The 13,144-nt window shown below is 41.4% G+C and overlaps 1 protein-coding gene and 1 pseudogene across 1 annotated transcript; both read left to right on the plus strand.

Annotated features, from left to right (window-relative positions):
* Positions 1-218: 218 nt before the first annotated feature.
* Positions 219-2,608, plus strand: LOC117500242 (zinc finger E-box-binding homeobox 1-like). Its single transcript, XM_034153042.1, has 2 exons — positions 219-964; positions 1,646-2,608. The coding sequence occupies exons 1-2, from the start codon at positions 223-225 to the stop codon at positions 1,936-1,938; spliced, it is 1,035 nt and encodes a 344-aa protein (XP_034008933.1). The 5' UTR covers positions 219-222; the 3' UTR covers positions 1,939-2,608.
* Positions 2,609-8,795: 6,187 nt separating this feature from the next.
* LOC117500239 lies at positions 8,796-11,829 on the plus strand (annotated as a pseudogene).
* The last annotated feature ends 1,315 nt before the right edge of the window (positions 11,830-13,144 follow it).

The raw sequence follows: 13,144 nt of genomic DNA on the forward strand, positions 1-13,144 counted from the left end.
GTTGGTTAAGCAGGGAATTGTAGTCCAGCAGCAAATCATTAGTCTGCCAGCTTTGTGGATCTCAACGGCACCAGTAAGATCATCTGCTAATAAACAGCCTGCACCGCCTGTTGCAAAAATCCTGCTCTTTTTCCTATTGTCACCACCGCTACACCCCCCACCCCCACCAAAACAGATAAACCTTTAACCTCCCTTTTTAAAACACACAAATCAGTGGCCATCATGGAGGCAATTGGAGCTAAGAGGCCAAAAGTCCACAGCATCAGTTCATGCTTTCTCTGCGATGACTGTCCCAACAACCTGGAGGCGTTACACCTCCTCCAGCACTACAAAGCAGCCAATGGAGAGGCCATCGACTCGGCTGCTTTGGACCCCTCGTTCGCTGCTCTGCTGAGCGGGGCAGGGGTTGTGCTTGAGGAGCCGCCTGTGGACGATCTCCTCTCACTCCTCAAGACGTACTTCGCCTCCAATGCCAACCCCAGCGAGAAGGAGCTGACAAAGATCTCAGAGTCTGTCAGTTTCCCCGTGGATGTGGTCAGAAAGTGGTTTGCAAAGATGAACTTTAGAAAAAATGTGGGCAAAGACGTCTCGAATAACAATGGACATGCAGAGGAGGACAGCTCACAAGAAATATCCAACATAGCCTCATCAGCAGATGCCCCGGGCTCCCTTCATAAACATATTTCATCACATATTTCATCACAGGGAACCACAGGGCCTTCCTCCTCGCAGCAGGAAAAGATCCTAAGGGGTCAAACCATCAACCCCCCTCAGATTGGAAAACATATCAACGTCATCACTGGCGCACAGCTGCGCTCATTAGCAGTGCTCCATAAGAGTGCTTCATGTTCAGCCAAAGAGAGGAAGAAGAGACGGCTGGAAAACAATCCGTACCCATGTGACCTTTGCTACAAAGTCTTCAAAGCGGTCTCCAGTTTGCTCAGGCACAAATATGAACACACAGGTAAGCCTTACATGGCTCATGCATAGTAATGTATTACTCAATTAAGCATATTGTGACTTAAAATAACACCTTTCAAATCTCTGTGCTGAATAAATGCTGGTGTTGACTTCATATATATATTTATATTTATATCATTTTTTTAAAGAGCAGATTATGTTGCAAGACCAATCTGTAAGTAATGTAGATGAAGTAAACTATATACATGTCAGAAAAATAAATAAATACAATAAGCTAAATAATACAGAGAATGTTGTAATGACCAAGTAATCACATGTTATACTCGAGCTGTTTTCTTATAAGAACTACTGAACACACTGAAATACATTTAAAAAAATGCTCACCACATTTTCCCAAAGCCCAAGACGATGACATTACATTTTTTTACTTTCATATGGCCAACATGCCAAAACCGAAATAAAAATGTGTGAAAGCTCACATTGAACAGTTATTTTCTGTCAATCAACTAATGAGTGTGTCAGGTAATTGTTTCAGTTTTTAAATGTTTGAATAATTTCTGGGGAAATCTAAATGAACACAAGTTTGGGTAGCAGTCTTCTATGTTAACGTGTTCAGTTTTAGTTATAGGTGTTTACTCTACTACTTAATTTTGTCTCAGTTTTGTTGGTGTTGTTTTTCAGACAGGCGCAGTATGAGTCTGACTCTCTGTTCTCCTATTTTCAGGAAAACGACCATTTGAATGCAAAGTCTGCAAGAAGGCCTTCAAACACCAACACCACCTGATCGAACACGCAAGGGTGCACTCCGGGGAGAAACCCTTTCAGTGCGACAAGTGCGGGAAGCGTTTCTCTCACTCTGGATCGTACTCCCAGCACAACTCTAGACGCAACTCTACCCGCTGCACGAAGATCCGTCCTGACTCTGACACGGTTCGAGACCTCGCAGAGGGTCACTCCTCAGACCTGCATGTACCGCAGTTTGACGCTTGGACTACGACCCCAACTGGACTCAGATGAGAGGGGAAGGTACAAGAGAAAGTTCACGACTTCTTCTGTGATGCTATGGAGATCCAGCTGGAGGACGACAGGTGAGACAACGGCACAACCTGGAGAGGAATAGATGACAAACGGCAAATTAAAGATATTCTTTTGGAGTAAAGTGGAGCTAGAATGATGTCACCGCTTTCTACAAAAGCCACATGTGCCTGAACTTGAGAAAACAAAACAGTGAGTTTTGTGGTGGCAATGACATTTTTCTTTTTTTAAATAGGGACACATATTTTTCAAGCAGAACTTACAAAGTAGGCTACCTTATTATACAGTATGTGTAACTAACACAACCCCAGGTTGTTTTATGTTTTTTTGTTTTTCTCATTGGGTCAGTCTCCAGGTACAAATTAAAGCCTGACTCCACCACGACTGTTTTTAAAATGTCAAGCCAACAAAAAAATGAGGAAGAGAGTCAAACGCAAAAGCAAACATAAGAATGTATCACCGGGTGGCGCTAGAAGACCACCCAACTCAGAAGTCTGAAGACCACAATCAGCGCTAATCATTCACAGTTCATTGAGTTATGAGCCAGGATTATATATTTGCAGTGTTGGAAAGTAACTAAGTACAATTACTCAAGTATTGTAATTTAGTAAATATGTTGATGCTTGTACTTCACTATATTTAAAAGAGAAATAATGTGATTTTGCTACATTTATTAAACAGCTTTAGTCACTTTTCAGATTTAAAAACGTGATGAACTTGATGTAAAAATTAAATGAGTGGACTAACTGTTTAAGGAACAACAAAGTACAAGTATACAATATATATCACAAGACGCTCTAAACATCGTAAAGTTGATCAAAACTGTGATTATCTACAACCGTTACAACCTGCTTGATGCAGCAATATTAGCAATCTAATGTCATACTGTATATTTAATTATGTATATCGCATATGGAGAATGTTTTTTAAAGTACTTTGAGTGTAGTGGCTGTCAGCACTTTGTCAGCAGAATACACCATGCATCTGTTGAACTGTAATTCTTATGGACTTTTTAACAGGAATGAAATTGCTTGTCCCAAATAAAACCAGTAGGTGGCAGTGGAGGTCTGACCTGTTGCTTTTGTTAGCTTCAGGTTTGTTCTGAGAACCCTGTCTTGAAGAAGTACTCCAATGTTTCAGACCTTAATGGATTATTACTAAAGGAAGACGCCAACGGCCTTTTATCAAAGAAGTGCTTTAGTTTAAAATATGAAAGTGCCTGGAATAAAATAAAAGAAGAGCCATCATTTGTTTGGAGAAAGTGCTTAAGTGGTACATTTTACATGCCTGAGCCTTTTCTTTAAGTTAAAGTGGACCTATCATGCTATATTTAAATGATATATTGTAGGGCCATACCTATATAAGGTATATTTATACGTTTCTGTTTTCAAAATACCAAACAGATCATGCATTTTAGCCATGCCTCATTTCGCTCTATGTGCCGTTTGCTGTCTACGGGTCTGATTCTGCTGACCACGCCCCCCTGCAGGAGAGGGGAGACGTGCTCTGATCAGCTGCTGGGCTGTCAGAAGAGGGGGAGAAAAAGAGATCTCCGTCCTCCGTGTTTTATTATATAGAGTCGTTATTCATTTGTTTTAAAGCTCAATAAATAACAAAGAAGACCTTTGACCGGCACTTTTCTAATTTTGTCCGGAAGATTTAAACTTTAACGGACATCTTGACCGGCGAAAGAAACTGAAACTCTGCCGCACGGTCCCCTCGTTCCTTGGAAGAGGCGGAGAGGTGGGTGTTTGTCATCTGCTGGTGGACTAACCGGAGAGAATTACAGTGCTTGCCTCGACGGGGAGGGATTGCATTGAATTAAAGCAGCGGGAGCAAACGCTTGCCTCGGGGAGGGAGAAAAAAAGCCACAGCGGAGAATAAACAGAAGGGTAACCATGGTAACTATGGGCGGGAAGTCTTCTTCGCTGCTTTTGTGGCAGACTACAGCGCCACTTACAGGCCTGGCATATGCACTACAGCGTCTCCAGCGCTTTCGAGCGGCAATGGCCGGCCGGGGCCCAACCCCACATTCCCCTGATAGGTGGAGAGTTGGCCCAATAGCCGTAGCGCCACTTCTGTGACGACATAGAAGTGTTCAAATCTGGATCAGTCTGTATCAGATCCGTTGCAGCCCCTTTTTTTGAGATTTGGGTATGGAGGAAAATAGAGAGGGTTGTGTTTTCTGACACTTGGTGAGTTCCCTGGAACACCGGGGACACATATTCATGTATAAAAGACGTACAAAAGTGCATTTTGCATGATAGGTCCCCTTTAAGAACAAACTTTAAAGTTGGTGTTAAAAGCCCCCTTTATGCTTTTGGGGGTTTTCCCTTTCATGTGTTATAGGTTTGTCTGCAAAGGCTGAACTCCCAAAGTTGTGCCTGTCTCTCCTCCAGTGTTGGTATCAGCAGTAGGGGGCGCCAAATGGAATTGTAAACTTGCAGTGACTTCTAGTCAAGTAAAAATGACCCTTGACTTATTAAAGGTGATATTTACCTGCTGTTTGTTCGTTTATATAAGTAAAATAACACCCATTACTATAAAGTTGTGAACTTAATATGAACACACACATTAATGTCATGAGATGAGCTCGGTATTTGTTAATGTTTAATCTCATGTAAGACTTAAAAGTTTATGACATAGACTTATGACTGAGTGCTAAATGTTAAATATTAATACCGAGACTCTTTCTCTTGGTTTATAAAGTCCACTCCTTTCTCATTCATTCAGCACTTAAACTAAAACACAACTTAGTGACTTTTATTTATTTAAATCAGACAGAGATATACAGGCTCACCAAATAATGTCTCCTTTAATTGATCTTTTTGTGTATCATGTATCCCTCTAAAACACACTTGGTGAACTTACAGGTGTTTCCACTTGTGCTGTAAATACATTTAGTCCTCAGAAGATGGCTTATCTGTTTGATTGACACTTCAGGGTCAGGACACTCCCTCTCAGTTCATGGATTTATTGACATGTGACTACAGCTACTCCTAACTTCAACCTGACGACTGGTTTAACCGGCCAGAGGAGTAGAAAACATTCTTCCTCCCTAAAGAAATATTTCAAGAGTCCCTGCAGTACAGTCTGTAGCTTTGAGAAAGGCCTGCATGGATCTTGAACAAGTATTAGCCTTAAGTCCAGCTGCTTCCCGCCTAATGGCATCAATTCTATTTTTGCACAAACTAAACAAAAACTTTATTCTTGTGAACTGGAAAGTAAGAAAGGCCAACTGTTTCAAGTGAAATGGAGGAGTGTCTAACCTTAAAGGGGCACTATTCTTCTTATTTTCAGGTTCATATTTGTATTTAGTGTCCCTGTCCCTACTGCAGTGTTTCTCAAAGTGGGGGGGCGCAGAGGCATGACAGGGCGCGAGAGACTAAGAGGAAAAATTGTTATGACAATTCCGAGTCACTGAGTGAGGATTTGCTGTTTTGCAAGTATGTCAAACGCAGAGCAACAGCTGATGAGCTCTTCGGAATTCTTGACAGTTAATTATACTAAAATAGATTTATATTGTGCAATTTTCCAAACTCACATTGGTTTCTCATACAGCATCTCTGTAAAGTATGTGTATTCACCAGTGTTCACCCTCTGTCCTAAACGGCTTGTTGGAGCTCCTAACCCCCCCTCCCTCTGAGCCCAGTGTGCTCTGATTGGTCGGGACGTTGCGAGGCTCGCTGCTCACTGAGCTGGTTTACTGGTGTGGTTTCCGGGTCGGCGATACAGTGGGACAGCGCGAAACTCATCCTGAGCACACACAAACACTCACAGCCGAAGTAAAAACAATAAGTGTGGCTTGCTATTGATATTGAGTAAGAAAAAGGTTTATAAACGCTGTGAGAATGGGATTGCGGAGAGCATTTCTCCGCAATCCCAACTCGTCTATTACCAACCAGGGGACTGTGAGGAGCTCCGCAGATTGGTCCATTTTGGTTCCGGGAACTGCATGACGTCATGCGGTTCCCGGAAGAAACAAATGGAAAAAGAGAAATCTCCAACGAGGCGTTCTGGGGCAGCATAGACAGGTCTTTTCTGTGTTAGAGTTTTACTCGCTACAGGGTGTACTTTGAGGGTTTTTGACTCTGCAGACCGTTTACATCAGGGGTGTCAAACTCAATTTCATCACGGGCCACATCAGCATTATGGTTGCACTCAAAGGGCCGGTTGTAACTTTAAGACTATATAAAAAGACATATATAAATATTGAATATAATAATGTATTATATTACATTATTGCCTCTGCATTGGATTATTATCGGATAGGGTAATAACTTCATAATTAACTACGTCTGAAAGCAGAAGTCTAGGGCAAGTAATTGCAAGTCTCTTCAGTGTGTATGTCACAATATGATTTTAAAAGAAAAGCCATATTCTGGAAAAACAAAAAAAAAGAAGTGACATTTTGAAAAAAAAATCTATTTATGAGAAAAAGGCTAATTTTAAGGAAAAAGGCATATTTTGACAAAAGTCAAATTCTGAGAAAAAATGCATACTGTATGTTGAAGAAAAAAAGTCAAATTCTGAGAAAAAGTCAAATTTGAGATGCATTGTGGGACATGTCGTTTATGGGCAACGTGCTTCTGTAAAGTAGCATGTAACCGTATAATAAACAAATTATATTCTTTGCAAGCTCTTGTGGGGCCACAGAAAATGAAGTCGCGGGCTGGATTTGGCCCACGGGCCTTGAGTTTGACACCCCTGGTTTACATGCATAAAAACCTTCATAACACAAGGGGACAGGTAATAACCGGAAAAGCATGACATGGGACCTTTAAGACAACTGTGCTATAGTTCCTTGTAGAGATGATCAATATGCATTGTCCCTGAGGGTAAATACATTTATAAAATGTTAAAAATGAGCCGCACCTTAACCCCTTCAGCAGTAAAATCCGGTTTTTACAGCGTTAGTGGTTTGACTGGATGTCTCTGTTGGAGGCGGCTGGAGGCCTCTTTCATATTTGTTCATATTGTCATTGTTAAATATGGATGTTGTAATGTTATGTTGTTTATTGTGTAACTCCACATCCATCACATGTGTGTCCTCAGTCTCTCTCCCTGAGGTTTCTAACATGTTCCTCCTTTCATTTCTTTTGGGGAGTTTCTCCTCTTCTGCTGCAAGGGTCTAATCACAGCATATTAAGATGGAACATTGGTAATATGTGGTATTTGGATATTTCAATAAAAAGCGATTATATTTAAATGATAATAATTATTAGTTAACAGCAGACCAGAGGCCTGTACTACGAAGCTGGTTCAACCTAACCTGGATATGTTTGAGTTAGACGGTTGGCCCAATCCAAAACATACGCGCTCTGGCTAAACTGTACTACGACGCTGGTTATCAAGTGGATCGCTCAAGCCAGCCGTGTCCTATCTAGTTAGGTGCGCGTTCACATGAAAGGGGTGGTATTTGGAGCATTCGACCAATCTCAAACACGGAAAAGCGTACTGACAGCGCAGCGTCATACTTCCTGAATGAAAAGTGAACTTTAATATTAGTCAAATATGAAGAAGTTAAACTTTAAACATCCATGACTTAAACACTTTATCCAGGATAAAAGCCACATAGCTGCACCTGCAAGGTGAATACAGCTGGTAAAAGAAAAAGTGTTTGAATGCGTACATTAACAGGTTTATGAAATCACTGCCCCGTCCAAGACACGAGTGGATCTGACTTTAATTAGGAGATTTGACTCGAGTGTTTCATCAACTTAATGTGTTGCTTAAAATAATACTTCTGCATACAGTATGTGACACTGTGAGTGTTGCACGGCCAGATACGGCTCAAGAAGCTGACTCAAATAAGGAAATATATGATACATTATGATGTGATATGATATGAATGATAATGGGACACATCGCCGTCTGCACTCACAGTGCCGCGGACTGTACTTAATGTTGCTCTGATCCGGTTACTTATGTTGTGGCAGATATTTCAGTAAGCTTTCTTAACGCTAATATTATAATAGTTTGATTGCTCTGAAGATGGGAGGGGATATTCTATTAATTTTCACGTTCACACAGTCAGTTGATTTTTGCCGGCCGTCTTTCCTGCAACGGCAGTTTTTCTGTATTTCCTCTATCCTGTAATATGAATTGATAGCTTTAAACTCCGCACACGGAGCTCTGATTGGTCAGCAGGCGGTGCTTTCACTGAGTTGATCTCTTAGCCTGCCACCTAACCTGCTCCGGAGCAGGTTTGCCGCTCAGCATAAGTTACCATGGAAATCTAGCCTGCTAAAAAGAGAACCAGCGTCGTAGGACCGGAAAGCCCGAGATTTCCCTGAAGTTAGCCGGCTAAGCGAAAATCCAGCTTCGTAGTACAGGCCTCTGCTCTTGTTTTGTGGCTTTTGGTCAGATTGCATCTCTTCTGGTTTCACCGGTTTCCTCTGCTGACAGTCTGCCTCACATTGTTGGTATTTATTGGCTATGTTTTAAACGTCCTATTTTTCATTACTGCTGCAACTATCGATTACATTCCTCATTTAATTATCTCTGGATTCATTTCTATATCAAATGTTTGGTGTATAAAATGCCAGAAATGTGTGAGAAATATCCATCTCAGTCTCCAAGAGTCTATAGGTCCATACCATAGACTGTATATATAAAGGTCCATACCCACATATATTCACTTTAATGATATAAAACAGAGAAAAGACACACTTCTATATAAGAAATGATCAAGAGTGACTAACTATTAATGAATTCAAATATAAAAATAGTGTGAGATGATGTAATGTTGATCCCCTAATCCTCTCTGCTCTCCTTGCATGATTCTGTCATACTGTGCTAAACTTTTTATCCTGTTGTATGTTTTAAGTTTTAATGGCCAATTTTAACATCAGATTGACGTACAAAATATGGAAATGAGTCCCACCTTCATAATTGCAGCAGAATTCCTGCTTTTGAAGGTGTGTGTGCGGCTGGATGTCTCTGTGTGGACTGACAGGACTGGCCCGTCTGATATAGACAGCCTTCGGGCCCCTCATGCCGCTTACAGGCCCCTGAGGCCCTTGAGGACATGATCAGAGGAAGTCTCTTTCTGGATACGCCCCCGCCCTGCTGGACACCGCCCGCTCAGCCCAGACCGGTTTGCTCTGAGGGGCCTCGGGGCTTCACAGTGGCCCCTGTCCAGCCTCATAAAAGGAGCCCGTGGCCCCAGCAGCTCTTCACTCTTCGCTCAGAGCCGACCACCAGCCGACACTCAGCCATGTACTCCAGCAACCGCAGCATCAACAACATGTCCTCCTCATCCCGCCGCGTCGGCAGCATGGGGGCCGGCAGTGTGTACGGAGGAGCTGGAGGGTCCGGAGTCCGTGTCTCTCAGGCCAACTCGTCGTTCTCCGCTGGCAGGTCCTTCAACCTGACCGACGGCGTGGACGTGTCCGCCAACGAGAAGGCCACCATGCATAACCTCAACGACCGCCTGGCCACATACCTGGACAAAGTGCGCAGCATGGAGAAGGCCAACGGAGAGCTGGAGCTGAAGATCAGACTCTTCCTCTAGAGCAAGAGCCGACCTGACGCCCACGACTCCTCCGCCTTCAGGGCCACCATCATAGACCAGCAGGACCAGGTGAGATTATATAAAGTTTAGAAAATAAATACAACGCAAAGGGAAAAGGTGCCAAGCAATGCATGGAAATAACATTTAAATCATAAAATAACAAGATAAAAACTTGTAGTGAAGAAAGATGAGAAACAAGAAAGACTATTAGATATGCAGAATATTATATCACCTTTTTTCATAAATAGTGTTTAGTTTTGAATGAAATTAACACATTTTACTTTTGAACATATTAAGATTTTCTTTTCAATTTTTGAGGGGGGGGTTTAAAATGTTAAGTTATAACTTATTCTTTTCTGACCAATATTGTCTTTATAAGTTCACATTTTTAGATAATAAGGGTTTGTAATAATTGAGACTAGTTTGTTTTCTGTTATACAGATTCTACTTTAAAAAAATACGTTTTAATATAACATTTTACATGTTTCTATACATATCTTTAAGATGAAAATGTTTCTTACTTTTGGATCTTTCAGATAAACTTTGCTGCTCGTGGAAACGCCGTCCTTGTCCTCGCCATCGATAACGCCCAGCTGGCTGCCGAGGACTTCAAGATGAAGTGAGTGAGAGACTCTTTTTCCTTCAACACTAAACAATATATAACCTGATCTAATCTGTTTGAATGTTAAACTCTGCTGTGCTGCAGGTATGAGAACGAGCTGGCCATGCGGCAGTCGGTGGAGGCCGACATCACCGGGCTGAGGAAGGTCCTGGATGGGCTGACCCTGAGCCGCGCCGACATTGAGATGCAGATCGAGGCTCTGAAAGAAGACCTGATCAGAATGAAGAGGACCCACGAGGAGGTGAGACCCTGAAGCCACACAGAAATAGCATTTAAAATGTTAAAAGACACAAGTCTAAAGTGCCGTTTTCCTGCAGGACCTGCTGGTTCAGCGGCAGCAGATTGGAGGTCAGGTGAACGTGGAGGTGGACGCCGCTCCTCAGAAGGACCTGTCCGCCGTCATTGCCCAAATCAGAGAACACTACGAGACCGTGGCCTCAAAGAACCGCAAAGACCTGGAGTCCTGGTTCCATACCAAGGTGAGAGCTCATCTTACACACACAAGGACTTCCTGTTTAAAGTTGATCAACAATTTGTTTAGTTTTTTCACTTTTATATTTTATTATTTTGTTTTGTTCTTTCATATATTTCAGGTCTTTCATTTTTAAGATTTTTCTTTCACGTTTATATTTTTAAACATAATATCAAAGTCACTTATGTTTCAAACATTTTTTTATTTTTGTTATTTCTATTTTATTTTATGATTTCTATGAGTGTTTTTAGTTTGAAAACGTTTTTCTCAAAGTACATGATCATAACTTTAATAACAAACCTTTCCTCACAGACAGCCGAGCTGAACCAAGAGGTTTCTGTGAGCACTGAGACGCTGCACACCACCAAGTCTGAGATTGGAGAGGTCAGACGATTAGCGCAGAGTCTGGAGATCAAACTGCAGGCGCAGATCAGCAAGGTGCACTATTTACATCTAATATTAAAGATATACCTTGCATATTTAAAGTTTAGAAAATCATGAAAATGGATGTCTAAAAAGTTTTCCCTCTGTTCTGACAGTTTGAGGAGATTTTAAAGTGTTAAGTGAGTCCCCCCTCTTCCTCCTGAACAGAAAGGAGCTGTGGAGATGTCTCTGGCTGAGACCCAGAGACGCTACTCTGTCATGCTGGAAGGTTACCAGAGGCAGGTGGAGGCTCTGGAGAATCAGCTGGGCCAGCTGAGGGGCGACCTGGAGAGGCAGGGACAGCAGTACCAGATGCTGCTGGACATCAAGACCAGACTGGAGCTGGAGATCGCCGAGTACAGGAGGCTGCTGGACGGAGAGAGGTGAGCCCAAGGAAATGTTGTCCCTACCCACAACCTAAGTTCATTGTTAGAATGCTAACATCAGCCAGTTTTTAGAAATCACAGGGTGCATCTGAGGTTACTGTGGGCATGCATTACTGACGTGAGTTAATCATTAGGAAACATACTGTTGATCATCTGAAATAAGTGTTAGCATGCTAACATGAGCTTATTATCAGTAAACACAAAGTGTAGCTGAGTTCGGTGTTAGCATGCTAAAAGTAGCTTATTATCAGTAAACACTAAGTGCAGCTGAGTTGAGCGTGTTTGCATGCTAACATGAGCTAAAGAAAAAATAAATAAGTAACAAATAAAGCTATAATAACTGAATATGTTCTTTCCCAGCCCCGTCACCACTACCAAGACCATCACGAGCACCAGGGTGATCACCATCACGCAGGAAGTGGACGAACACGGAAATGTGATCAACAGTAATTAGCTTCAAACTCTAAACAGAGTCTGTCTGAGCTTCTCCAATAAAAATAAATGGTAACATTGTTCCTGAGCTTCATTTGTTTTACTTACACACTGATGATCAGCTGCTGCTGTAACATCATTAAAGAGTCATCTCTGAAACATTTGGAATATTTTCTATCTATTTTCTTTGCGCACAATATCTTTCAATATTATTTTATCACCAATGAATACATACATACATAATTTAGTTGCAAAATATACTAGGTCTACCATATGTTTTGAGGTGTCCTTAAGTGCCAAACAATTCATGGCACAGAGTTATTGTAATAATAATAGCAGCTCACTATAGTTCTCTGTTATAGATCCGTGCAGCACACAGATTTATTAGTGAACACAGCTCACTTGATTGCACAAGGATCCGTTAGAAAAATGTGTGTTAAAAAACCACTGATATTTGTTTGCCCCCCCTGCAGTAGATTCCCTAGGGGTCACTGACCCCCTGAATACTCATGCCATAGACCTTATAAAAGAAGTGAATTTGGTCAGCTTGATGCATCCACTGCTTTATGGACTACGACATTGAAACCTTGAACTTAACATTTTTGCCGTTGCCATCTTTTATTTTGGTCGTCACCATCTTGGTTTTTGATGGAACTTAGCACAAGATATCGCTAAACAAGATATTTTTAGGCAACTGAAATGTTACAATTTTGATTAACTTAAAACAAACTGTGAAAGGGTTGAAGTTATAAGACCAAAACGCGGACAACACCTTGATAACATGTCAATCACAAGGTCGTCCATACGATTATCCATTTCCCAATTTTCTATTTTATACTTTTTATCTTGCACTCGTTAACAGTAACATTTGACATGTTCAATATTCTCGAACATATTGTCTTAGATGGTTGTAATGTGATGTGACATGTCTAATCCCTTGTTTTTGTCTTAAAAATGTGTCTTTGTTGACAATGCAAATGAAGCATCTGTGAAGCAACAACTATTTTAGACTTAATCTGACAATAAAGTAGCCTTTGTAGAGTTACATGCACAAAAACCTAAATAACACACTACTACATGAAAGGGAAAACACAATAGGGCCCTTTTTAGTTTTAATAGCTTAGTAGCACACTGATATGTTACTTAAATTCAGCCTCTAGGACTAGGTTAACTAAACTAAGGTTGTTTTATTTTACATGATATCACTGTGGACAAGATGTGGACATGAGCTTTAGTATGCAGTCCGACCGGTTGACCTGCTTCTGTAGTTTTGGTAGTCATAGCAGAGCCAGCAAGACAAAACAAGAGTTATGAAAAAGGTCTGCGTATTAGATCAA

Source organism: Trematomus bernacchii, unplaced genomic scaffold (genome assembly GCF_902827165.1).
Source record: "Trematomus bernacchii unplaced genomic scaffold, fTreBer1.1, whole genome shotgun sequence".
NCBI classification, from domain to species: Eukaryota; Metazoa; Chordata; class Actinopteri; order Perciformes; family Nototheniidae; genus Trematomus; species Trematomus bernacchii.

Bases quoted from the DNA above. Each gene is read 5' to 3' on its own strand.
- LOC117500242 (XM_034153042.1), top strand. From the start codon at position 223: ATGGAGGCAATTGGAGCTAAGAGGCCAAAAGTCCACAGCATCAGTTCA. The intron at 965-1,645 runs GTAAGCCTTACA...TCCTATTTTCAG, and splicing joins GCACAAATATGAACACACAG to GAAAACGACCATTTGAATGC.